Source organism: Elephas maximus, chromosome 12 (genome assembly GCF_024166365.1).
Source record: "Elephas maximus indicus isolate mEleMax1 chromosome 12, mEleMax1 primary haplotype, whole genome shotgun sequence".
Taxonomy (NCBI): Eukaryota; Metazoa; Chordata; class Mammalia; order Proboscidea; family Elephantidae; genus Elephas; species Elephas maximus.
The window spans coordinates 96,987,052-97,014,209 of NC_064830.1; the positions used below are offsets into that span (position 1 = coordinate 96,987,052).

Here is a 27,158-nt window from a genome sequence, read left to right on the forward strand (position 1 = left end):
CCGGCACTGTGTTCAGGTGGGTGTATACTCTGCCCTACCTCCACCCATGGTCCCTGACATGGAGCTGGCACATGAAAGGTGCTCAGTGATATTGGCTGAATCAATATGCCAACTGCCGGATGGTTCCAGACAGCAGACTTGCAGTGTAAGATGGTTGCCGGGTGGGGGGGGAGTCAATCAAACAGAGCCGGGGTCTCACCTTGTGCCTACATGCCCTCCACTGGGCCTGCAGGACCCTGGCTGCCGCGTCCCGCCGCTCGTCTTCTCTTGTCTCAGCGGAGCAGGCGGAGGGGGGCCGTGAGTGAGCTGCACTGGTGTTGTCCTCAGAGTCCTGCCAGGAGCGGACGCTGGTTGCAGTGGGTGGCCGGAGGTCCTCCTGGGTCTACAGGAAATGCAAGGTGTGAAAGCGTGATAAGCAGAGGCAGGAAGGTCAACAACAGGCAGGGTGGTGAGATATTACTCGGCAGAGAGCAGGCTGTGCTCAGCGGACTTTGTAATTTCGAAGGAAGCTGCTGCACGGCTCAGCCGCGTGGCTCAACGTGCCATCGATGGAAATCTTCAGAAAAACAATGTACACGCTAATAAACAGGTGTCAGTGGGCTTTTCATTCAACTTTTGACTCCGTCTGGCAGCAATCTCCCAGGTAGGAGAGGGGAGGACAGTATTTGTGACATGTAAAAAATAATTGTTCATATGCTTAGAATACATTTTCTAAAATCAGTAAAAACTTTCTATATTATTGTAAGGATTGTCGTCTGACTATTGAGGGTCCTTTTTAGGGGTCTTTTAGTTTAATACTGTATTACAAAAATGGGGTTTCTAGGATTAAACACAATACACTGCTACTTATTATTTATTTGTATTACTGTACTTTAGACGAAGGTTTACAAAACAAACTAGCTTCTCATTAAACAGTTAGTACACATATCGTTTTGTGTCATTGGTTACGAACCCCCAACATGTCAACACTCTCCCCTTCTCAACCTTGGGTTCCTCTTACCAGCTTCCTGTCCCCTCCCAGGGCTTCTCGTTGCTGTCTCTGGGCTGGTGTGCCCCTTCAGTCTCATTTTTAAACACAATATACCTTTAGCTTGGTTTGAAAGAATCGCTGGTGTGACCATCAAATTAACACAGATTTTTCCCATTTATGGGTCCAAATTTATTATCTATAAGAATAATACACATAAAAATATCGAAGACTATTTTTCTCACGTCCCAAAAGGGAGCTCAGTGGAGACACATGTTGTTGGAGACAGACCTCACAGGATAAGAGATATGAGAAGCCCTCAAAAACCCTCCCTCGTGATCGACAAGGGGTACCAGCTGGCTGACCAGTCAGCTGCCGTCTACCTGCTTTGCTGTCTACCCACTTTGGGGAGCCCACCGCTGCCTCCTGCCCAGATCCCCTTTGCTCGCCTGGACCATCTACTCTGTTACCTGAATGAGGGCCTCACTCCTTCCTTCCCTCAGTCCTCACACACTCTCAGACTTTTGCTTTATTACAGCGACATCTGCCAATGTGTGGTCCAGGACAGTTTGATAAAAAATGTAAAATCGGTTACTTAGGAGAAAAAGGAACACTTACTCAAATAACTCTTGGCAGACAGCTGAAAAACCTTTAAATTCTGATGTGCCTATAAATTCCTTGAGGCAACTATTAGAAACCTGACTCACAGTGCTCCATTTAAACCTACAATTAGTCATTCAGTTACTAGGACTGAGGGCCCTTCCCCTTTCCTGAAGATGGTCTACTCTCCCAATCAATCCCACTCTTCCTTTCCTCTAAAATGGAAATGCCTTCTCAGCAGGAAAAAAAAAACCCAAAGCTAACATACCCTTATTTTAAAAAATTCAGGCAATACTAACATACCCAGAAGAAAGGAAAAAAGCCCTTGTAACCCCACCTACAGAAACAGCTGCATGCTGACAGTCCTTCCAACATTTTTCTAGTATAATTTTTCAAAAACAAAATGAGATCATGCTATATGCTTTTTTTTTTTTTTCTGGTTCGGGGGGGAACCTCAAACAACAGGTCCCAGGCATCCTTCCATGTCAGCAAACACAGACCCACATTACCCTTTACCATGGCTGTATACTATTCCATTGACCAGCTGCATCACCATCTATTAATACAGCTCCTATGTGTGGCTGGTCAGCTTACTGCCATTTCTCACCATCACCCATGTCTGGCATCTCTGTCTAGAGTGCTGTTACTTTCTGGGGCTGCGTTTCTAGGTATAGCCCCACTCTTGCAACAAAGAGGGGGAAACCCAGGTTGTCACTGCAGAAACAAAAGCTACAGGGACAGAAACAGCTCCTGTTTTAACCATGCTATTCTTGTCTTCCTACCACCCCTCTGTCAGTTTGTTGTACTGTGGTGGCTTACGTGCTGCTGTGATGCTGGAAGCTATGCCACCGGTATTTCGAAGACCAGCAGGGTCATCCATGGTGGACAGGTTTTAGCAGAGCTTCCAGACTAAGAAAGACTAGGAAGAAAAGCCAGGCGATTGACTTCTGAAAATCAGCCAATATTCACAACAGAATATTGTTCTACACAGTGCTGGAAAATGAGCCCGCTAGGTTGGAAAGCACTCAGAATACACGGTGGCTACAACGATGGACTTGAGCATACCGGTGATCATGAAGATGGTGCAAGACTGGGCAATGTTTTGATCCATTGTGCATGGGGTTGTCATGAGTCATAGCCGACTTGACAGCAACTAACGACATTACCGTCCTTATTTGCTAATAGTTTAATCTATCATTAAACTCCCACAAGTTCTTTCCTTCTGCATATTTTAAACTCCGTAGCGGGGAAATAAGGAGAAAAAGCAAAGGGTCTTTTGGCTGAAACCAGTGCCATGTCTGTAGAGAGCTGTCACTGCTGAGACGTGTGTGCAGCTGTGCAGGGTGGGTGCTGACTGGGACGGAGTAAAGCCACGTTTCTCCTTCCTAGGAGAATGTGTTCCTGCCCACTTACAGGAAGACAGAGCCTCAAGGTCATATTAGAAGATGCCAAAATAAAAAACACCGAATGTAATTTTGACACCAAGTACCACCTCCCACGACCTCAGTCAAGAGAAGTGGAGCAACTGCTGAGAAAAAGACGGTAACTGCTGTCAGGTGTCTCTACTGACAAAGCAGCTCTGCATTTAACCGAGTGAGCGGAGGATTTAAATCCAAACGACTGAAATTGGTGCAGAGAAAGTGCAAAACCCGCAGCAGAGGGGCTCAAAGACAGGGGCGACAGGCGGCATCTGCTCCAGACCTTCTCGAATAGGCAGGGCATCGAGGCCCAAGTGGGAGAGCAGGTCTGCACAGGGCTGTCCTCCACCTGGACCTATGCCCATCAGGCACAGGGAGAAGATCGGTGCTAGGGTGATCCTGACTCTGTCTCCAATCAACACGTTGATTGGAGACAATGGGACAGACTGTGCTTCTCCTGTTTTGACGGGGTCTACAGGCAACGTGAGTAGGCCAAACAGAGAGGAGTCTTCTATACCTAGGTGATGTGTATTTCCAGCTCTGCTGCCTGTGGAAAACACCGTCCTCCCGAAAGAATATGTGACTTTGCAAGGAAGGTTTTCAAACATGCAGGAACACCTCAAGTCTTGTTGGGTCCCTCTAAGAAGTGCAGGGAGTCAGTCACATGTAGGAAGCCCTGGGGCTGCCATCACCATGGCCCCTGTGAGCAGCCCACTTGTAAAGAGATCGTAATAGCATCTGACGCCTAAAGGAGAAACATGAGCACAGTTCTGTCACATGGATGCCACGTTCACTCTGTGGGGCCAGAGTGAGAGTCATGGACAACGCGAGGTATAGCCCGGGAAATCAGCCCACGACAGAAAGAAGGCAGGCATGCAGGGAACAAGGGTCTTGTGGAGAGAATGTCCAGTTCCCTCCACGTGGAACAGTGACTCAGCATCTCTCAGGAGATTTGCAGAGCCCCATAGGAAGACACTGACAGGGCCACGTAAGGAACACTGTCTGAGTGGTCAAACCAGCTCTCCAGAAGGGGCTGAGAGGGAAGTGCTCCATCCCCCACTCCTGTCTGCCACAGGCCAGCATGTGCTGGGGAGACCCTGTCTCTCTTGCCTGCTGGCAGCACCACGGCCTACCTCAGTCTGTTTAACTCAACATGTACCTGTTTAACTCAACATGTACCTGTCCAAACCCAGAGCTCAGCTATTCTTCCTCCTGCACCAGAGCTGAAGTTCACACAGTCCGGTGGCTGCTGAGACAAGAAAAAGCCTTAAAACTAAGAATCCAGCTAAATGACCTGGCCTTCGGAGAGAAAAGCCAATCAGGGTTAAAAAAAAACTTAATTTTCAACTCTCAGCAGGCGACTAAATCCCATAGCTTCACTAAGCCCCGTGAACAATCTCAGCTTCTGAAGCAGAAGGTTTCTGAAACGACACAAGCTCGTCGCAGCTGACGTGTGCTGCGTGTAGAGACCTGGGATCCTGGGGGTCTGCAGGCAGTCCTCCGATCTTCAGTGATTAGAATAAGGGTCCCAGAGAAGGGGGGAAGGGAGTGCGAAGACAAAGACGCTGCTGCAGTCAACGCCTCACCCGTCTCTATGGTGGCCCAGCCCAACACTGCTACATGGCTCACAGTTACACCACGGGCGCCCCTCAGAGCATGCTGTGGCCACACGATTAATGCCCAAGCCATCTGTCCTTGTTTTAATACCTGCCAGATTCTGTAACTCTGTCATACAAAATGCCACCTGGAGAATCCATTCACTGGAGTAAAGGATGAGTGAGGAGGAACATTCTAGCCCCAGAAGTCACAATGCAGCCAGCGCTGAGCTGACAGACCAGAGGGACACCTCGGTCACCCCCTCACAGCCCTGAGAACTGTCCCAGCTAACTTCAGGGGTGTGGAAGGGGGAGAGAGGGCATGCCTGACTAGAGTCCCTTTCCCTTGCTTGGAGGCCCCGCAGAGAGAACCTGCCCTTCACCACAAGAGGCACCTACCACCTGATCAGGTGCACTGGGCTGCCCAGAGCACCTTGCCCCTCCGAGGCCTTTCTCGACATCGTACCCTGAGCCTCGTGTGTTCATGCAGTGCTGGGACAGGTGGTGCTCAGCAGGGCCTTCTCCCACCTCCTCCTCACCCTCCGCGGATAGTTATCTTTCTGCATATTTGAAGCTTTGGGAAGATCCCTGCGCACCAGCTCAACAACTATGACTAGAAGACTAGTTCAAGAAGTCCATGAACTGACGATCAATGAACCCTGACTTCAACACCCACAACTTAACTTACAGAGATGAGCTGGATAATAAAGGCAAACTCAATTGTCAGCATGTGGCCAGGAGAAATGCCAGGAAGAAAACAATTAGCACCACCACTGTTCTGCCAAGTCCCACCATAAAAACCCAGCCACACTGTACCTCGTGAGCTATTTCCATGAGATCGTCTTTCTCTTCTTTCTTTGCTTCTTCCAGCTCTTGAAGCTTCGCGGTCAGTGTTTGAACTTGCTCTCTAAAGGGGGAAGGGAAAAGACAAACCTGACGTGCCGTCACGCTGTAGGACCTGCGTGTGCCTGCCAAGAGGTGCTGCATGGCAGGGGTGAGGCAGTTCCATGGGCACAGATCAGCACTGAGCGGCCACGTTGCCTGAGCACCTGGGCCCCATGGAGGACCCTCACTGGACCCAGGGACAGAGCCCAAGAGCCCCATGCAGATGGTGCTTCTATTGCCTGTCTCCCCTGTTGGACTGGAGCTCCACGGGCAGGGATGGAGGAACCCAAGAAAGACCTCGAAACAACTTCACTGCATGAATGATGGAATATTATTTGGCAATCTTTGTTGTTCTTATTAGCTGCCATTGAGTCGATTCCGGCTCATACTGACCTCATGTGTTACAGAGTACAACTGCCCCATAGGGTTTTCTTGGCTGTAATCTTTACGGAAGCAAGTTCACCAGGTCTTTCTTCCACAGAGCTGCTGGGTGGGTTCGAACCACCAACCTTTAGGTTAGCAGACAATTATAAACCACTTGAGCCATCCAGTCTCCCTCATTGCATGAATGATGAATAGGTAGATACCACTTGGGGTTTTTAATAAACCATGTGGTTGACAGGAAATACAGCTAATGTCCTCACTAGAGACACTAAGGCAAAGTAAAAACTGTTCATCTCTGCAAACCTGCCCTTTCTGATCTGCGTTAAGTCTAGCCTTCCGACAAAATCAAGTCGCATTTTTCCTGAAGATAAAAACTTTAGTTCGTTCCGGTAATCTTGCTAATTGTGCTAAGCGCTAAATAGTTCTGCTCAGATTTTTAATCTACTTATTAATTTTTTACTATTGAGATAAAATTCACCATTTTAAAGTGCACGATTAAGTGGTTTTTAGCACATTCACAATGTTGTGGAACCCTCACCACTAATTCCAGAACGCTTTCAGCCCCCCAAACAGAAACTCAGCACCTACTAGCAGCCCCTCCTAACTCCCCCTCAACCCCTCACAATCACTAATCTACTTTTTGCCTCTGTGAATTCGCCTATTCTAGGTGCTTCATGTAAGTGGGATTGTATAATATTTGTCCCTTTGTGTCTGACTTATTTCACTCAGTATCTTATCTTCAAGGTTCATCCACGTCCTAGCATGTATCAGGACTTCATTTCTCTTTACGGCCAAGTAATAGCCCATTGTATGTATATACCCCATTGTGTTTATCCAGTACCTGTTGACAAGTGGGTGGTGTCTGCCTTTTGGCTGCTGTGACTAATGACATTGAGGGATGGTGCCTGAGGAGGTACCCGACGCCTGAGCTGAATCCTGACCCAAGGTGAGCACTGAGCTCACGTGTGTCAGTAAGCGCGTCAGAAAAGTGTGAGGGGCCCATGTGGGGAGTTGGCCATGACCAGGAGGCGGGCACTGAGCTCGTCATGAAGAGCCTTGCTGAGTCTCTATTCTTATTCTGAAGGTGACAGAAAACCTCTAGAGGATTTTCGGAAGAGGAGTGACTAACCAGGGTGGAGTTTTAGAACACCGCTCTGGAAGCTATGTTCAGGACAGGTGGAGGCAGGCAGCATAGGGAAGCCAGGAGAGTTTGGAATTCTGTGTATTCTCTTTAAAGCTAACTCTTCAGCCCACTTACCTCAAGGTCTCCTCTCTCCCTCTTCTCTCCTTCTCACTCTCCTTCACGTGTTCCAGCTCCTTCTCTAAGTCGGCCTTTGTCCGGAGCAGCTGCTTCACTTCCAAACTGAATGTACAAAACCAAAGACATCTCAGTGTTCATTATAACGACAGGCCACGTTACACTAATATTCACAGCCAGGAAGACCTTTCAGAAACAAGGATGTAGTCCGATCTCCTCACTTACTTGAGAACAGTGAACAACAGGAGCCAGGAGGGTAAATAAAAGCACTCATTTACAACTCTATGAGCCAATATAGAGGGTGAGGGCCCTGGCTTGGTCAGCTGGTCATTCCCTCAGATGTTTACTGAGCACCTGCTGTGTGCCAGGGACCGCCAAGTGAGCAGACCCTGACCAGGCGGCTGCTCTCATGGGCCTCATGGTCTAGCAGGGAAGAAGCTTTCCTCCGGCAATTCCACAGCTCCACACACAGTTCCCATCTGAAGGAAGGACGCAGGCACTGAAAACACCACACTGGTCACACTATGAGTTCAAGGAACTGTGCACCAAAGTCTTGCAGCACCTACAATCCTAAACACCATTGCAGCAGACCAACTTACTCCTGACAGGGCCGTGGCTAGAGGTGGCCAAAGACAGACAAGGCACGGGACAGGAAAGGGGGCTGCAGTCCAAAACACCACAGATCAGCAGCGAGTACATAAAATCTCCAGGCTTTGCCTTTCAAAATGCTACGGTCACGCGGAACGCTCTACAGCAGGTACGTCTTGATATAGAGATCGAATGCCAAAAACATATTATTGAATTTTTAAAGAACTAAATCGGCGTAAGGTCCTGTTCGTCATCTCACACAAACCAAAGAAAGCAGATTCCTCTAAAAAGGGATTTGGAGCGCCCTTTGAATTCAGTGTAAAGAGATTTAAACGTCACCCTCTCCAGCCAGCCCACACTCTTCTAATGACACGATGTGGCTGATTAACACCTTCTTTTTACCACAAAGCTGCGTTTAGCTCACAGTCAAAATGTTAAAAGTTTCAGAACCATGTAAAAATATTTGTGCAGTAACTACCAGGAGCTGAGCTGCCGTGGTTGTTGGGTGCCGGCGAGTCAGTTCTGACTCATGGCAACCTCACGTGACAGGCAGAACTGCCCCATGGGGATTCCTGGGCTGTGATCTTCATGAGAACAGATCACCAGGTCTTTCTCCCACACAGCCGCTGGGTGAATTCAAACTCTCGACCTTTAGGTTAGCAGCCGAGCGCTTAACCTTTGTGCCACCAGGGCTCCTACAGCTGAACATGCTTCCCAGATTCACAACAGTCTCGCTCTAGGAACAATGGTTTCCAACAGGAAATCGGAAATCTTTCACCCCATGGAGGCACAGTGAGAGTACTGCCACGTCTAGAAGGCCTAGAACGTACTCCTTGTCCAGAAGCTGCGTGTGCAGCGCAGTCCGCTCGCCCTTCAGGCTCTTCAGGACGCCTCGCAGGCGCTCACACTCCTCCTGGTGGTCCACGTGGGGCTGCCTGTGCACCATGGAGCTGGATGAGGAGTGAGGCACGGAGCTCGCTTTCACTGGTTCTGCTGAGTGCGAATTGGGGCTTTCCAGTGAACTTATTTTCTGAAGGCAACACAGGTATTGTTAGGTGTTGTTCTCATCTCTACTTTCCATTTATGACACCCAGAGGAGAGGCAACAGACCACAGGGAGGCTGGTCTCAGGGTCGGGAGCTTGGAAAGCGCTTTGTGTGCGTGGAGAACTGGGGGTCGCGGGGGCGCCATGTGTACTGTGGAGGGCTGGGGGACACAGGGGTTCTGTGTGTGCCGTGGAGGGCTGAAGGACGTGGCCCACAGCTCCTGAGGCCCCAGGAGAGGACACCCCTACCCGTGGCAGGTCCTCTTTAGTTAGAGGGGAGGAGAGCAGACTCAGCCTGGGGCAGGGGCAGGGGCAGGGGCAGGGGCAGGGGCAGGGGCAGGGGCAGGGGCAGGGGCAGGGGCAGAGGTAGGGCAGGGGTAAAAAGCCATCAGCGAAACAGAGATAAGTGCACAAGGGAAGATGAATTCACAGACTGTTTTCCTTTTTGCTCATTTACTCCATTATTTCCCTAGAGTTTCTGAAATTTTCAACCTGTTTTGAAATTAAATCATATCCCTGCTTTGCCTGCTAAATGATACTGAAAAAAAAAAATTTTTTTTTTTTTTTTTTTTTTTTTACTGAGCCCCTTCCAATTTCCACCATTTCAGTGTCTCTCTCACTGTCTTCTACCACGCTTCTGAACCACCCCGGGTGCTTTATTTTTTAAAATATTCACATTAAAAAAAAAAAAAAAAAAGCTTAAGTTTCTGCTTTGTTAAGTATGTGAAATTATTACTATTTTTAAATTTCCCTGCTTAGGCAAACAATAGAGACAACTCTAGGTCAGTATTTTGCCAGGCTACTCGAGAGGCAGTGGCGCTGGGCTGTTGCACTAGCTTCAGACCGTTGGCTGGTTTGAGAATTCACAGGGAGACCAGGAGGAAAGGTTAAACTCTCAGGCTTTCTGGTTGCTGGTGTGTGGCTGGACAGTTTCTGCAAATTGAAGCATCACTCAAGTGGTGAGAAAAACAGTGTGGTGGGCTACTGGCAGTGAACAGCCCATGATATTCCAGGCTGGATTCTGGAAGGTTCTGGAGCTTGGACCATGTGTACCAACTATGGCTGCACATAAATGTCTACCAAGTGGGGCTGCATGGCAGGGGCTTCCCCATCTTTCAAACGAGGGACCTGAGTTCATAGTCCTCAAGGCCATCTCTGACTGGGGAGCATGCCTGCCCTCTCAGGTTTGGACCAGTGCTGTATGGACACAGCCCCTTTACAGGCCCACCTCTCCACAGACGTGTGCTACGTAGAGTGAACCCCTTGTGCCCACTGTCTCTGATGCCTATTGCACCCCAACATGGTGGCCCCCAGCTGTGGGAGGAGCCATGGAGGGGCCCGCTCACCTTCTCCAGCTCCGTGATGCGCCTCAGCAGCCTGGGCTTGCTCCACTCCACATAACCTACAGGAGCAGCAGGCGTGGATAGACACATCAGGTGTGGCACCTCGCCTAGACCACCCAACCTGGACCATACCGAGGGCACCCTCCATCACCGCCACCAGAGGCCCCGTGTGTGGATGCCTGGGGTCCCCATCTCCCCTCCCAGCCTTAGGGAGGGGCCCCTGGATACCCCTGATCTTGGGGACAGTGGGGGAGTTGCTGAGCAGCCGGTCTAGGTCCTCCTTCAGGCTCTGGTTCTCCTCAGTCAGCTCCTGCACGCTCCGTGTCAGGTTCAGGAGGACATTACTCACCTTCTTCTGCCGCTTGAGGCCCACCTTCTTCTCCATGGGGAGCCTGGCGATGACACCGAGAGGCCTAGGGCATGGGTCTCTAGACTGGCTTACTGAAAGTCCCCAAGCTCAGAATGGTGGCAGGGAGCACTGGCTTTGAACCCCAGCTAAGCAAAACACTAGCCCCCACAACAGAGCTCCATTCTTCTCAAAAAAATTTTATTCCTCTGTACAACAAAACACTGTACTCAGTTGCTACCATTAGGTTTTCAATTGCATCGCATCTTTGATTTTACCTCTAAAAAGCCTAAAGTAATTGCTATCTGATCTTTTACAGAAGATGCTTGCCAACCCTTTTTAAACCATCAGGGGAAAGGAGAAAGGACACAACCGTGCCTGATGCCACGTAAACACTCTGTAAGTGTCAGGAGTAGCTGCACAGGCCAGTGACGTGATCACATCTATAAGGGACCATCTTCTCTCTAATCTGTTGAAAGCCTGGCATCACACTTGCAGATAAGAGAAATCTACTAGACAGGGGAAACCTTGATGTCTCTCCTAGTAAGCTTATTTAGGAAGACTTTAAGTGGCAAAATGAACTTGCACTTGGCAGTAATGTCTTCTGCTGAGGGGGACACGCTGTGGAACAGCATTTCCTAAAGCTGAGCTGGAAGCTGCTGTGCAGGACACATGACTAACATGGGCACGGCTGTGCATCATAACTTGTCAACTCCAGCCACGCACAGGCTCTTGCCCACTCCCAAGTCTACAGTGCCCATGGCACAGCCACACTACTGCTAGAGGCAATTACACAACACGGGGACAACATAGAAACATGCCCCCAGAGACGTGGTCGTACTTCTTGCCTGTAGCTTCAGAACTTGCCAAGAGAGTCTGGAGACGGTGAATCTGTAAAGACCACATTAAAATGCATTAAAGACACATCATGAACATGAAGGAGGCCTTCCTCTGAGAACCCGCCGGCTAGATCCCTGGTTCCCGCCCAGTGGCAGGAGGAGAGGCTAAGCTGCTGGGATGTAGATTCAGGTCGCGAGGCACCAGGAGGGCAGGGTTCCACAGGGCAGCCTGGTCTGGGTCAGCCCCTGGTCCCCTCCCACCAGGAAGAAGGAAGACAGCACGCACCTCCTCGTAGTACGTCTCCATGGCTATCCGCATTTCTTCCAGGTTCGTGGTCTTTATGTCAGTCTGAAGTTTGCTGGAACCAAGTGCAAAGTTAGCACAGCAATGCCAGCACTTCCAGTGGGCAGGGCAAGAGCACGCGTGTTCCCCCAAACATCAGAGAAGTGGTGAGTTTGGAAGGGAACTGGCCTGGGAAAGAAAAAACCCGAATCTGCCCTACACTGGCCTTGTGGCCTTGAACAGAAGAGTCATCTCAAGACTGATGGGAGAATTCGTCACACCAAAAAGTATTCCTTCTGTGTGGGAGTGGCCGCAGCACAAGTCAAGATAAAGAGACTCCAGAAGTACTTTTATCTAAAGATGATGCTATCTTTAAAACCAGAGCGACTATGAAGAAAGAGCTTTCTAAGGACAAGCCATTTTTGGGGGGCAGGTGGGGAGAATGACTTGTTTTATAAAAAAAAAAGAGGGTCAGTCTCCCTCCTAGTGCTGCCAATTTAATTGGCTTTGTACTCAGTATCTAACAGGCCTTAGATAAAAGACACTAACAAGGAAATGAGAGGATTCTAGAACACAAGAACACAGGAGAAAACAGCAAATAAATAAGATGTCAAGTTGACAAACTTCAGCAAGAAATAAATTGGCAGGGAGGTGGGGGCAAGTAGCTAACGCACAGGAGGACGCAGGAGGAGACGGTAGGAAGTGGAGTCTCTACCTTCCTTAAATATATATAAACACCTCAAAGAATGATGACCCTTTGCACTAAAGAACTGGGTAAGGAAGGAGCTTGTAGCTGCTCCAACCAGCACAAGGATCACACTCAACTGAGGGGGCAGCTGGGAGAGACATCTGACGTCAAGGGCTCCATCAAGGCCTGCAACATTCATGCTGGTAATACACAGTGACCCCAGAAAACCACAGGGAGAAAGGCCTTCTTCAACAAAAGAAAAGGCTAAACGAAAACATTGCTCCTTAATGAAACGTGGAGGGAAAGCAGGTCACAGAAAGAGAGGCAGCCTCTATGTCCCATCATGTTTTTGGTATAAAGAGGAAGTGGGGGGTGGGCGGTGAGGACATACAACAGAGGCTGGAGGGGACCTAGAGCTGTGGTCTGAGAAGCAGCACACACTGACTGACACAGAGGAGGAGGAAAGCCTGTCAATCCCCACCAGCTGGGGGGCAGAGAGCGGGGAGCAGGACCCCACCGCCCCGTACTTGATGGTGTTGTCCTTCTCCTTGCACTGCTGCTCCAACTTGAGAATCCGCTGCTTCAGCCCGTTGACCACCTGCCAACAGAACACACAGATGGAGCTGAAGGTCCCCCAGTCCACAGCACTTGGTCTGGAGATGCACTGTCCCGACCCTCCAAAGAGATTAGGTGCCCTGGTCCGGTGACCCCACTGCACCTCTCCCCCACCAGAACACTTCCACATGGCTGTCCTTCCTTCTGTAAAACTGTGTCTTCTCTCTGGACTGTGGGCTCAGTGAGAGGGACCTTGCTTGGTGCCCGGCTCAACGACACTCAGCGTGATGCTGAGTGACACTTGGGGAAGGAGAGGCCCCATGGAACAGGCATACACCACCAGTTATCAGCATGCCAATAGGTGCAGAACCTTTAACTAACAGTCACACTTAGGAGAGAAGACAGGACATCGGTCAGTACTTTTAAAAATTCCCTAGCCCTACCCTAACCCAAGGAGCCCTGGAGTGAAATGGTTAAGCACTGAGCTGCTGACCAAAAGGCTGACAATACAAGCCCACCTGACAGCTCTGAAGGAGAAAGACCTCGTGATATTCTTTTGTAAGGATTACAGCCTAGAAAAGCCTATGGGGGCAGTTCTACTCTGTCACATGGTCACTGCGAGTCAGAACTAACTCGAGGGCACCCAACAACAGCAGCCCTAACCCTACGGCCACTCTGTTGACTTGAGAGTGAGCGAGGCCAGAATACAACTGGAAAGAGGCCCGGGAAAGGCCCTGAGTGGAGTCCCTGGGGGTGGAAGAAGCTTGGCCTTCTCTGCTAACCTATCGATTTGGGAGGGGACACTTGTATAGTCTTCTGAGAACGTTCTTTTCTTTCTCTTTGGATAGCGAACCAACTTTTTAATTGTATTTTAAAGTAACTTTAAATTATATTCGAGTCCCCGGGTGGTGCAAAGAGTAAATGTGCTCAGCTGCTAGCTGAAATGTAAAAGCAGAAACATTTTACTTTGGCTTCGATATGATATTTAATATATCAGGGCTCTAAAATATTTAAGCCTAAATTATAACTCCTCACTATGAGTCAGTATCAACTCAATGGCAGCGGGTTTTTAACCACTAAAGTAGTAAGGTAATCGTGCTCAGCTGCTAACCGAAAGTTTGGAGGTACTCTGGAAGAAAGGCCTGGTGATCGACTTCGGAAAGGTCAAAGCCATTGAAAACCCCACGGAGTCCAGTTCTACTCTGACACACATGGGGTTGCCATGAGTCGGAGTCAACTTGACAGCACCAGTTTTTTAAAATGATATTAGTGATATATGAATAATTTCCCTGTAGAAAAACATTATGGATAAAGCTATAAAATACCCTTTGGCCCTGATACCCCCTGCCCAAGTAACTACTGTTCTCAACTTGGTGTGTATCCTTACGGACTTCCTTACTGTGTATATACACGTGTGCACACCCTGAGATTAAGGCGTTTGGTTGCCGTTTATATAAACGGTGCCGCACCCTTCATATCATTCTGCAGCTTACTCTTTTCACTCCACAGCTTCTCTTGGTGAACAACCCTGCTAGCTCCTTCCTGTAAAACCCAAACCAAACCCACTGCCGTCGAATTGATTCTGACTCATAGCAGCCCTACAGGACAGGGTAGAACTGTCCTGTAGAGTTCCCAAGGAGCGCCTGGTGGATTCGAACTGCCGACCTTTTGGTTAGCAGCCGTAGCACTTAACCACCACGCCACCAGGGTTTCCTGCTAGCTCCTATATACCTGCGTTATCCCTCCATAGCATGAGCGGACCATAGTCTATGTGCTCATTTTCGTACTGTAGGATATCTAGAGTGGAATCAACTTTTGTGACCGCAAACAACCCTTCAATACAAACCCCTGCCTGGGCCTCCTTATGCACGTGTGCAAAGGTTTCTTAAGGATTAAGAATGAGAAGTAGAGAAGTTCAATCATAGACACAGACACTCTCAAGGACAATTTGGCTGTTGGTATTAAAATGAAAATAGCACACACCCTCTGATCTAGATTTCTGCTTGTAATGAACATTAATGATAATAAAAGATGGCATCAGAACAACAACAGCACAAAGGGCCCTTTCTCTATAAAAGTATGCATTATTTATAGAAGTCTATGTCCTCATCCAAATTAATCATGTAAATTTGGAGCCCTGGTCGTACAGTAGTTAAGAGATATGGCTGCTCACCAACGGGCTGGCAGTTCGAATCCACCAGCCACTCCTTGGAAACCCTATGGGGAAGTTCTACTCTGTCCTATAGGGTTAAGATGAGTCGGAATCTACTTGACGGCAGTGGGTTAGGTTATGTCCTCATTCAAGTTAATCACATAGACATATCTGTACACAGCTGTGCTGCTTTATATCCTTTTTACTTATTTTTTTCTAATTTTTTTTTTTGGTGATTTAAGTGGAAGTTTACAGAGCAAATTAGTTCTCACTAAACAGTTAATGCACAAATTGTTGCGTGACATTGGCTGCCAATCCGTAATGTGTCAACACTCTTCCCTTCTCCACACCAGGTCCCCTGTTTCCATTGATCCAGTTTTCTTGTCCCTTCCTGCCTTCTTTGCTTTTGAGCTGGTGTGCCCATTAGTCTCGTGTACATGATTGAACTATAAAGCACATCCCTCATGTGTGTTTTTGTTGGCCCTATAGACCTGTCTAATCTTTGGCTGAAGGGTGGGCCTCAGGAGTGACTTCCATACTGAGTTAAAAGGGTGTCTGTGGGCCATACTCTCAGGGTTTCTCCACTCTCTGGCAGACCAGCAAGCCTGGGTTTTTTGTTTTTTTTTTTTGAGTTGGGATGTTGTTCTACATTTTTTTCCTGCTCTGTCCGGGACCCTCTATTGTGATCCTGGTCAGAGCAGTCAGCGGTGGTAACTGAGCACCATCTAGTTGTTCTGGGCTCAGTATGGTAGAGGTTGTGGTAGCTGTGTTCAATTAGTCCCTTGGACTAATCCTTCCCTTGTGTCTTTGGTCTTTTTCATTCTCCTTTGCTCCAGCTGGGATGGGCCAGTAGGTGTATCTTAGATGGCTGCGCACCCCAGCTGCTACTCACCACAGTCAGATGTGGAACATTTTCTTTATAGACTGTGTTCTGCCAATTGAGCTAGATGCCCCCAAGACCATGGTCCCCAGCCCTCAGCCCAGTAGCTTGGTCTTTCAGGGCATTTGGATGTGTTCTAAAGAGGTTCTGATGTAGTGGTATCAACTCGAAATGCCTTTTCCTTAAGTTTTCTCTAACACTGGACAGCTATAAATAAATATCCTTATGTGGATGGTTTTTTTGCACTGGATTATTTTTTTGAGACATAGACCTAAAAAAGCAGTATTTGACAAATGGTATGTTCAGTTCTACAGATCATTGCTTTCACATGGCCAGGCCAACTTAAAATGCAATGTCTACATTCTGAGTGTACTTGCTTTTTCACAGACCTGCCAATATTGATGTGAAGCACATGTGTTCATTTTGGCACTTCGAGCTGTGAGGTTGTACTCAGAGCAATTTAAAATAATTCCTTTACTCACGCGTTGATTGCCAGGGGATGACAGAACTGAGAGACACCACCTGCCCTCCCAGAACTCAAAGTCACCACCCAGAACCCCCTCAAGCAAGTCCCTTCCTCAGTTTCCTGATTTTAAAAATAGGGATAGACTTTAAACCTTAAACCAAAAACACCCTGAAGTCTTCTTTAAACCAAACGATAAGTTAGTTTATTTGGTAGTCCACCTTGAGCATTGTGCTGTTTTAGAGAACTATCTATATGGGATCAAATTGACAACAGCCACTCAAAAGGTTAGATAGGAAGCTTCGGGGCAGTGAGTTTATGTTAACAGAGAGGAACAACTTGGAAAAGGAGGGTGAGAATGGTTGCACAACTCAAAAAATATAATTATGTTGATGAATTGTACATGTACAAACTGTTGAATTGGTATATGTTCTGCTGTGTATATTCTCAACAATTAAAAAAAGGAGGACTGAAGGTCCTATTACAAAACATCAAGCGAAATAATGTACGTTTTCAATCTATACAACTACACAACTTTTAGGATTTACTATTAACTAAAATATATTTTATTATGAAAATACTGATGAATTCACACACAATATTTACTATGTGCTGTTCCAGGCACAGAATAATTTAGTCAATGCAGATTGTTTTCTTTTATAGATTTGTAGAGTCTTTATATATTCTGGACCGAAAACTTTGCTGTATTTATCCATCATCCCACCCCCCACATGACCCTGATTTAGTTTTATCGGTTTTAGTTATATGAATTTTAATTTTAAGTTATCAAACCCGTTAATCACGTCACTAATGTTGTTTTATCTTTTTGTCTTCAGTAATCTCAAAACTGCATCCCTTCCAGTTTTCTTTTGGTATTTTAGTTTTTTTTTAAAGTACCTCCTTGACTTCATATAGGTCGATAATGATATATTTCCCTCCAACTGCTATTGTCTATTGTCTGTTGTCTGCTGCCCCAGCAGTACCCATGTAAGGGCTCTTGTTCCCATCATTTCGCTTCATTCAGTCTGGTATATATTACTACACAATACATAGGAGGGTCAGTATCTGCTTTAAGGTCTTCACTCTATTCTGCTGGTTTGTGTCCGTCATCAGTCGGTATCAATTATTATGTACAATGTATTTTTTTTTAAAGTGTGATAGGGAAGTCTCCCGTTGTGACTACTTTTTGTCTACAACATGTGTTTTGGCCCTTGTGGCAGGTAAGCTGCTCAGCCTCCCGCAAACTCCCCAGGACAAGTCCTGAAGCATCTTCTCGTAATCCCCCTGGTTCCATGGAGGGTGGTTTTAGAAGGTTCTGAGCCCTTTCCCTGTAACTGTCCCTCTTCTCGTAATCGCCCTGGTTCCATGGAGGATGGTTTTAGAAAGTTCTGAGCCCTTTTCCTGTATCTGTTCCTCTTCTTGGAATGCCCCTGGTTCCACGGAGGACGGTTTTAGAACATTTTTAGCCCTTCCCTCGTCTGTTACTCTTCTTGGAATGCCCCTGGTTCCATGGAGGGTGGTTTTAGAACATTCTGAACCCTTCCCCTGTATCTGTTACTCTTCTTGTTCAAGTGCTTTCACGAAAAGACGTCTCTCAACTGAAGGCGGTTTTTAATACAGGATCTCGGTGGAAAGGTTATCTGTCTTGCTGGAGACTGTACTCACCCAGCCAGTATCAGGCCTTTTCTCTGCCAAAGTCCGAATGAAATCCGAGCCCTGTAACAAGCAGATTGAGAAAGAAGACAACACGTGGTTTAGCCTTTTCCTCATTCGCCCTAGGCTTCCTGTGCCCACTGTAGGGCACCGCCATGGGGGGACCAGGACTGAAACTTACTCTGGTTGGGTCCAAAAGCTGTTCTATCTGCCGATCCTTCCTGCTATTTTCCTCTTCTAAGCGCCGAAGCTTTGTTCTCATCAGATCCACATCACTTTTCTGCATGTGTAATGACTGAAGAAAAAAAGGACCACATGCACACACACAAACACGCACACATGGACACACATGCACACGCACACACACAATGCATACACAAATAGTCGGGTGAAACACAGTGCTGGGAAGAAATTTCAAAAGCTACCTGGTTCCTAATCAGGGTGGCGGGGTGGGGAGGTCTTGTGGTTGCATGTCTCAAGGACTCTGCTGGCACTGGGGGGTGGGGCCAGGGGTGCTAAATGCCCTGCAATGAGTGGGATCGTCCCTCCCACCCAATTTGCCAATGGCACCCCCGACACACCCTGCTTTACAGACTGTACCAACAAATTGACACCGCAGCCATCAATCGGGCTGGTGCCAATGTCAGACATCCTCCTCCACTGCCCACACAAGAAAGCCCATTCTTGTCAACCATGTATCATCAGAACTCATCAGAGGCTAACATTCACTTCAAATGCTCATCCTCAACTAAGGCTCAGCTGGCAGAGCAGTGGTCCTCAAACCCTCGTCTATGGGTGAAGTTTTCACCAGTCATGGTGAACTGAGAGGGAACAAAAAAGATTGTGCAGCTGATTTTTTACCAAACTAAGTTTATTCAATTTAAACAACTCTCCTGCATTTTTAAATTATATCCTTCCTTCTGTTTTGGACTTACATAGTCCTTTTATGAAACGGTGATATTTAGTTTTGTTTTTAACACCCTCACTTGAAAAAGCATTGTCCTAGTCTGTGCAATCTGAAAGCCTGAAAAGTGAGGTTAAGATAGTCCTCGCAAAGCCTAGCTTGTTCATGTCCATGCAGGGACTTCATGCCACAGGAACTGGCCAGCCTGCATCAGAACACCAGCCAGTTAGCTTGCAAAGGGCCTTCTCCTTAGAAGGGGCTTATGGAGCTCAAAAGAGAGACTGAGGGAGGCGGGGCCAAGATGGCGGACTAGGTGGATGCTACTGCGGATCCCTCTTGCAACAAAGACTCAGAAAAACAAGTGAATCGATCACATACATAACAATCTACGAACTCTGAACAACAAGCACAGACTTAGAGACGGAAAACGAACAAATACGGGCAGACAGCGACCGTTTTCAGAACTAGGAGCCAGCGTACCAGGCAGGTGACCTTCGGAGCCCGATCTGGGACAGAGCCCAGGGGGGCAGACGGCACAGACAAGGGGCCCAGCCCTACCCCCCTGAACCCATCCCGGGAGAGAGTCTAGCTGGTTGGCGCGGGCGGCGTAGCGGCACAGCCGGAGGGAGAAGAACCCGGGAGGCAGTGACTGATCTTGGAGCGGGGAGAGCAGCGTCCCAGCCGGGGAGCAGTCCCGCCAGGAGTTTGGCGGGAAGCGGGCGGGGCGCGAGCGGGGGGGGGGGGGTCAGCTATATTTCCCTAAAGCAACCCGGGGGCGGGGCCCACACGTTCGTGCGGGGGGACGCCCACCCAGTTAGTGCGTGTGGCGCGGCGCACCGGAGGGAGAAGTCCCCGGGAGGAAGTGACTGCTCTTGGAGCGGGGAGAGCAGCGTCCCAGCCAGGGAGCCGTCCCACTGGGATTTTGGCGAAAGCGGGCAGGGCGTGAGCGCGGGGTCCAATTATATTCCCCTGAATTGACCCAGGGGGCGGGCCCACCTGGTCATGCGGGTGACGCCCACCCAGTTCGCGTGAGCGGTACAGCGCACCGGAGGGAGAAGTCCCCAGGAGGAAGTGACTGCTCTTGGAGCGGGGAAAGCAGCGTCCCAGCCGGGGTGCCGTCCCGCTGGGATTTTGGCGAAAGCGGGCGGGGCATGAGCGCGGGGTCCAATTATATTCTCCTGAATAGACCCTGGGGGCGGGCCCACCCATTCGTGCGGGAGACGCCCACCCAGTTCGCGCGAGGGGTGCCGCGCACCGGAGGGAGAAGTCCCCAGGAGGAAGTGACTGGTCTCGGAGCGGGGAGAGTAGCGTCCCAACCGGGGAGCCGTCCCGCCCGGATTTTGGCGGACGGGGGTGGAGCGTGAATGCGGTGATCAGCTCTATATTCCGTGGTGCTACACTCCTAGCTCTCTGATCCCTCCCTCACCCTCCCCAGGCGGCTCCATTAACATCCGAATACCTGGAGCCAGAGGGAGAATTCAGATAGGGATCTGACTGCATTTTTTTTAGCTGATTACCTGGAAAATCTAGCTTCCCAGTGATGGCTCGGAGACAGCAGTCCATATCAAACCACATAAAGAAACAGACCATGACAGCTTCTCCAACCCCCCAAACAAAAGAATCAAAATCTTTCCCAAATGAAGATACAATCCTGGAATTATCAGATACAGAATATAAAAAACTAATTTACAGAATGCTTAAAGATATCACAAATGAAATTAGGATAAATGCAGAAAAAGCCAAGGAACACACTGATAAAACTGTTGAAGAACTCAAAAAGATTATTCAAGAACATAGTGGAAAAATTAATAAGTTGCAAGAATCCATAGAGAGACAGCATGTAGAAATCCAAAAGATTAACAATAAAATTACAGAATTTGACAACGCAATAGAAAGTCAGAGGAGCAGACTTGAGCAATTAGAATGTAGACTGGGACTTCTGGAGGACCAGGGAATCAACACCAACATAGCTGAAAAAAAAATCAGATAAAAGAATTTAAAAAAATGAAGAAACCCTAAGAATCATGTGGGACTCTATCAAGAAGGATAACTTTCGAGTGATTGGAGTCCCAGAACAGGGAGGGGGGACAGAAAACACAGAGAAAATAGTTGAAGAACTCCTGACACAAAACTTCCCTGACATCATGAAAGACGAAAGGATATCTATCCAAGATGCTCATCGAACCCCATTTAAGATTGATCCAAAAAGAAAAACACCAAGACATATTATCATCAAACTTGCCAAAACCAAAGACAAACAGAAAATTTTAAAAGCAGCCAGGGAGAAAAGAAAGGTTTCCTTCAAGGGAGAATCAATAAGTTCAGACTACTCAGCAGAAACCGTGCAGGCAAGAAGGGAATGGGACGACGTATACAGAGCACTGAAGAGAAAAACTGTCAACCAAGGATCATATATCCAGCAAAACTCTCTCTGAAATATGAAGGAGAAATTAAGATATTTACAGATAAACACAAGTTTAGAGAATTTGCAAAAACTAAACCAAGACTGCAAGAAATGCTAAAGGAGATTGTTTGGCCTGATGACCAATAATATCAGGTACCAGCACAATACAAGGTCACAAAACAGAACGTCCTGATATCAACGCAACTGAAATAGGGAAAGCACAAAAACAAACAAATTAAGACTAATTCTAAAAAATAAATAAATAAACAAAATAATACACATAACAGGAAATCATGGAAATCAATAGATAAACGATCACAATAATCAAAAAGAGGGACTAAATATAGGAGGCATTGAACTGCCAGATGGAGAGTGATACAAGGCAATATAGAAGGATACAAGTTAGGTTTTTACTTAGAAAAATAGGGGTAAATAATAAGGTAACCACAAAAAGGAATATCAATTCCATAACTCAAGAAAAACGTAACGACTCAACAAACACAAAGTTAAACATTATGAAAATGAGGATCTCACAAGCTACTAAGAAAAACGTCTCAGCACAAAAAAGCATGTGGAAAAATGAAATGGCCAACAACACACATGAAAAGGCATCAAAATGACAGCACTAAAAACTTATTTATCTATAATTACGCTGAATGTAAATGGACTAAATGCACCAATAAAGAGACAGAGAGTCACGGACTGGATAAAGAAACACGATCCATCTATATGCTGCCTACAAGAGACACACCTTAGACTTAGAGACACAAACAAACTAAAACTCAAAGGATGGAAAAAAATATATCAAGCAAACAATAAGCAAAAAAGAAGAGGAGTAGCAATATTAATTTCTGACAAAATAGACTTTAGACTTAAATCCACCACAAAGGATAAAGAAGGACACTATATAATGTTTATAAAAGGGACAACTGATCAGGAAGACATAACCGTATTAAATACTTACGCACCCAATGACAGGGCTGCAAGATACATAAATCAAATTTTAACAGAATTGAAAAGCGAGATAGACACCTCCCCATTTATAGTAGGAGACTTCAACACACCACTTTCGGAGAAGGACAGGACATCCAGTAAGAAGCTCAATAGAGACACGGAAGACCTACTTACAACAATCAACCAACTTGACCTCATTGACTTATACAGAACTCTCCACCCAACTGCTACAAAATATACTTTTTTTTCTAGTGCACATGGAACATTCTCTAGAATAGACCACATATTAGGTCATAAAACAAATCTTTGCAGAATCCAAAACATTGAAATATTACAAAGCATCTTCTCAGACCACAAGGCAATGAAGCTAGAAATCAATAACAGAAAAACTAGGGAAAAGAAATCAAATACTTGGAAAATGAACAATACCCTCCTGAAAAAAGACTGGGTTATAGAAGACATCAAGGAGGGAATAAGGAAATTCTTAGAAAGCAACGAGAATGAAAATACTTCCTATCAAAACCTCTGGGACACAGCAAAAGCAGTGCTCAGAGGCCAATTTATATCGATAAATGCACACATACAAAAAGAAGAAAGAGCCCAAATCAGAGAACTGTCCCTACAACTTGAACAAATAGAAAGTGAGCAACAAAAGAACCCATCAGCCACCAGAAGAAAACAAATAATAAAAATTAGAGCTGAACTAAATGAATTAGAGAACAGAAAAACAATTGAAAGAATTAACAAAGCCAAAAGCTGGTTCTTTGAAAAAATTAACAAAATTGATAAACCATTGGCTAGATTGACTAAAGAAAAACAGGAAAGGAAACAAATAACCCGAATAAGAAACGAGAAGGACCACATCACAACAGAGCCAAATGAAATTAAAACAATCATTTCAGATTACTACGTAAAATTGTCCTCTAACAAATTTGAAAACCTAGAAGAAATGGATAAATTCTTGGAACAATACTACCTACCTAAACTAACACAATCAGAAGTAGAACAACTAAATAGACCCATAACAAAAAAAGAGATTGAAACGGTAATCAAAAAACTTACAACAAAAAAAAGTCCTGGCCCAGACGGCTTCACTGCAGAGTTCTACCAAACCTTCAGAGAAGACTTAACACCACTACTATTGAAGGTATTTCAAAGCATAGAAAAAGACGGAATACTACCCATCTCATTCTATGAAGCTAACATCTCCCTGATACCAAAACCAGGTAAAGACATTACAAAAAAAGAAAATTTTAGACCTATATCCCTCATGAACATAGATGCAAAAATCCTCAACAAAATTCTAGCCAATAGAATCCAACAACATATCAAAAAAATAATTCACCCTGATCAAGTGGGATTTATACCAGGTATGCAAGGCTGGTTTAATATCAGAAAAACCATTAACGTAATCCATCACATAAATAAAACAAAAGATAAAAACCACATGATCTTATCAATAGATGCAGAAAAGGCATTTGACAAAGTTCAACACCCATTTATGATAAAAACTCTTACCAAAATAGGAATTGAAGGAAAATTCCTCAACATAATAAAGGGCATCTATGCAAAGCCAACAGCCAGTATCACTCTAAATGGAGAGAACCTGAAAGCATTTCCCTTGAGAACGGGAACCAGACAAGGATGCCCTTTATCACCACTCTTATTCAACATCGTACTTGAAGTCCTAGCCAGGGCAATTAGGCTAGACAAAGAAATAAAGGGTATCCAGATTGGCAAGGAGGAAGTAAAGCTATCACTATTTGCAGATGACATGATTGTATACATGGAAAACCCTAAGGAATCCTCCAGAAAACTACTGAAACTAATAGAAGAGTTTGGCAGAGTCTCAGGTTATAAAATAAACATACAAAAATCACTTGGATTCCTCTACATCAACAAAAAGAACACCGAAGAGGAAATAACCAAATCAATACCATTCACAGTAGCCCCGAAGAAGATAAAATACTTAGGAATAAATCTTACCAAGGATGTAAAAGACCTATACAAAGAAAACTATAAAACTCTGCTACAAGAAATTCAAAAGGACATACTTAAGTGGAAAAACATACCCTGCTCATGGATAGGAAGACTTAACATAGTAAAAATGTCTATTCTACCAAAAGCCATCTATACATATAACGCACTTCCAATCCAAATACCAATGTCATATTTTAAGGGGATAGAGAAACAAATCACTAATTTCATATGGAACGGAAAGAACCCCCGGATAAGCAAAGCATTACTGAAAAAGAAGAAGAAAGTGGGAGGCCTCACTCTACCTGATTTCAGAACCTATTATACACCTACAGTAGTCAAAACAGCCTGGTACTGGTACAACAACAGGCACATAGACCAATGGAACAGAATTGAGAACCCAGATATAAATCCATCCACGTATGAGCAGCTGATATTTGACAAAGGACCAGTGTCAGTCAATTGGGGAAATGATAGTCTTTTTAACAAATGGTGCTGGCATAACTGGATATCCATTTGCAAAAGAATGAAACAGGACCCATACCTCACACCATGCACAAAAACTAACTCCAAGTGGATCAAAGACCTAAACATAAAGACTAAAACGATAAAGATCATGGAAGAAAAAATAGGATGAACCCTAGGAGCCCTAATACAGGGCATAAACAGAATACAAAACATTACCAAAAATGATGAAGAGAAACCAGATAACTGGGAGCTCCTAAAAATCAAACACCTATGCTCATCTAAAGACTTCACCAAAAGAGTAAAAAGACCACCTACAGACTGGGAAAGAATTTTCAGCTATGACATCTCAGACCAACGCCTGATCTCTAAAATCTACATGATTCTGTCAAAAATCAACCACAAAAAGACAAACAACCCAATCAAGAAGTGGGCAAAGGATATGAACACACTTTTCACTAAAGAAGATATTCAGGCAGCCAACAGATACATGAGAAAATGCTCCCGATCATTAGCCATTAGAGAAATGCAAATTAAAACTACGATGAGATTCCATCTCACACCAACTAGACTGCCATTAATCCAAAAAACACAAAATAATAAATGTTGGAGAGGCTGCGGAGAGATCGGAACTCTCATACACTGCTGGTGGGATTGTAAAATGGTACAACCACTTTGGAAATCCATCTGGCGTTATCTTAAACAGTTAGAAATAGAACTACCATACAACCCAGAAATCCCACTCCTCGGAATATACCCTAGAGATACAAGAGCCTTCACACAAACAGATATATGCACACCCATGTTTATTGCAGCTCTGTTTACAATAGCAAAAAGCTGGAAGCAACCAAGATGTCCGTCAACGGATGAATGGGTAAATAAATTGTGGTATATTCACACAAGGGAATACTACGCATCGATAAAGAACAGTGACGAGTCTCTGAAACATTTCATAACATGGAGGAATCTGGAACGCATTATGCTGAGCGAAACGAGTCAGTTGCAAAAGGACAAATATTGTATAAGACCACTATTATAAGATCTTGAGAAACAGAAAAAACGAAGAACACATACTTTTGTGGTTACAAAGCGGGGAGGGAGGGAAGGAGGGAGAGGGCTTTTTATTGATCATTCTGTAGATAAGAACTGCTTTGGGTGAAGGGAAAGACAACACTCAATACAAGGAAGGTCAGCCTAATTGAACTGGACTAAAAGCAAAGAGGTTTCCGGGATAAAATGAAAGCTTCAAAGGTCAGCGGAGCAGGGGCTGGGGTCTGGGGAACTTGGTTTGAGGGGACTTCTAAGTCAATTGGCAAAATAATTCTATTATGAAAACATTCTGCATCCCACTTTGAATTGTGGCGCCTGGGGTCCTAAATGCCAACAAGCGGCCATCTAAGATACATCAATTGGTCTCAACCCACCTGCAGCAAAGGCAAAGGAAGAACACCAAGGTCACACGACAACCAAGAACCCAAGAGACAGAAAGGGCCACATGAACCAGAGACCTACATTATCCTGAGACCAGAAGAACTAGTTGGTGCCCGGCCACAATCGATGTCTGCCCTGTCAGGGAGCACAACAGACAACTCCTGAGGGAGCAGGAGACCAATGGGATACAGACCCCAAATTCTCATGAAAAGACCATACCTAATAAAAAAAAAAAAAAAAAAAAATAATGCTCCCCAGAACTTCTGATGGCACAGGACAGGAACCATCCCCGAAAACAAATCATCAGGCATGAAAAGGACTGGTCAGTGGGGAGGAGAGAGATGCTAATGAAGAGTGAGCTAATTAAATCAGGTGGACACTGGAGAGTGTGTTGGCAACTCTTGACTGGAGGGGGGATGGGAAGATAGAAAGGGAAGATGGCAAAATTGGCACGAAATGAGTGACTGAAAGGGCTGACTCAATAGGGGGACAGCAAGTGGGAGAAGGGAGTAAGATATATGTAAACCTACATGTGACAGACTGATTGAAATGGTAAATGTTCACTTGAAGCTTAATAAAAATTAATTAAAAAAAAAAAAAGAGAGACTGAGCAAAACCAGTCGGCACCAACAGAAAAAGAATTCAGGCTCATATCCTACTTCGGGCAGGCTTAGTGCATCAGCCACACTTCCAAGAGCTGACGAGGTTGGGAGCATCACTAGAGAGCACAGTACATAACCGGCACTCCATAAGTGCTTATTGAATAAATTAATGCACAGTCATTGAGAAGAATAAGAGATCTAATAAATAACAGGATTTCTGCTTCTGGAAAGATGGAGTGACTCACCTTCCCCTATTTCTCCTGGCTGGTATTACTAAGAACCCTGAACGTTGCATACAAAACAAATACAAGACAGCTCTGAATAGTGGAGAGAAGAAGGCGGACCAGTCAGGGGCCTTTAGCCTGAGGAAAGACACAGTGTTCCCTGAGTTTTCTTTTTGCCTCATGCATCCTGGTCTGTGTGCTGAAGAAAAGCCAACAGGAACAGACAACAAAAGAATAGCCTCTTCTTTCAAGCCAA

The 27,158-nt window shown here is 45.9% G+C and overlaps 1 protein-coding gene across 6 annotated transcripts in view; it reads right to left on the minus strand.

Annotated features, from left to right (window-relative positions):
- IQCE (IQ motif containing E) overlaps positions 1–27,158 on the minus strand; it is a 69,924-nt gene that overhangs the window by 14,159 nt on the left and 28,607 nt on the right. For 5 of the 6 annotated variants that reach the window (XM_049903074.1, XM_049903073.1, XM_049903072.1 and 2 more), the window contains 11 exons: positions 18,123–18,236; positions 17,954–18,004; positions 12,766–12,836; positions 11,554–11,626; positions 11,270–11,319; positions 10,311–10,474; positions 10,086–10,141; positions 8,526–8,725; positions 7,108–7,212; positions 5,397–5,487; positions 200–382 (listed from right to left, as the gene is read on the minus strand). In XM_049903074.1, coding sequence (XP_049759031.1) covers positions 200–382; positions 5,397–5,487; positions 7,108–7,212; positions 8,526–8,725; positions 10,086–10,141; positions 10,311–10,474; positions 11,270–11,319; positions 11,554–11,626; positions 12,766–12,836; positions 17,954–18,004; positions 18,123–18,236 — 1,158 coding nt within the window. The remainder of the gene's footprint in view (positions 1–199; positions 383–5,396; positions 5,488–7,107; positions 7,213–8,525; positions 8,726–10,085; positions 10,142–10,310; positions 10,475–11,269; positions 11,320–11,553; positions 11,627–12,765; positions 12,837–17,953; positions 18,005–18,122; positions 18,237–27,158) is intronic. The other variant, XM_049903076.1, reaches the window with a different exon arrangement.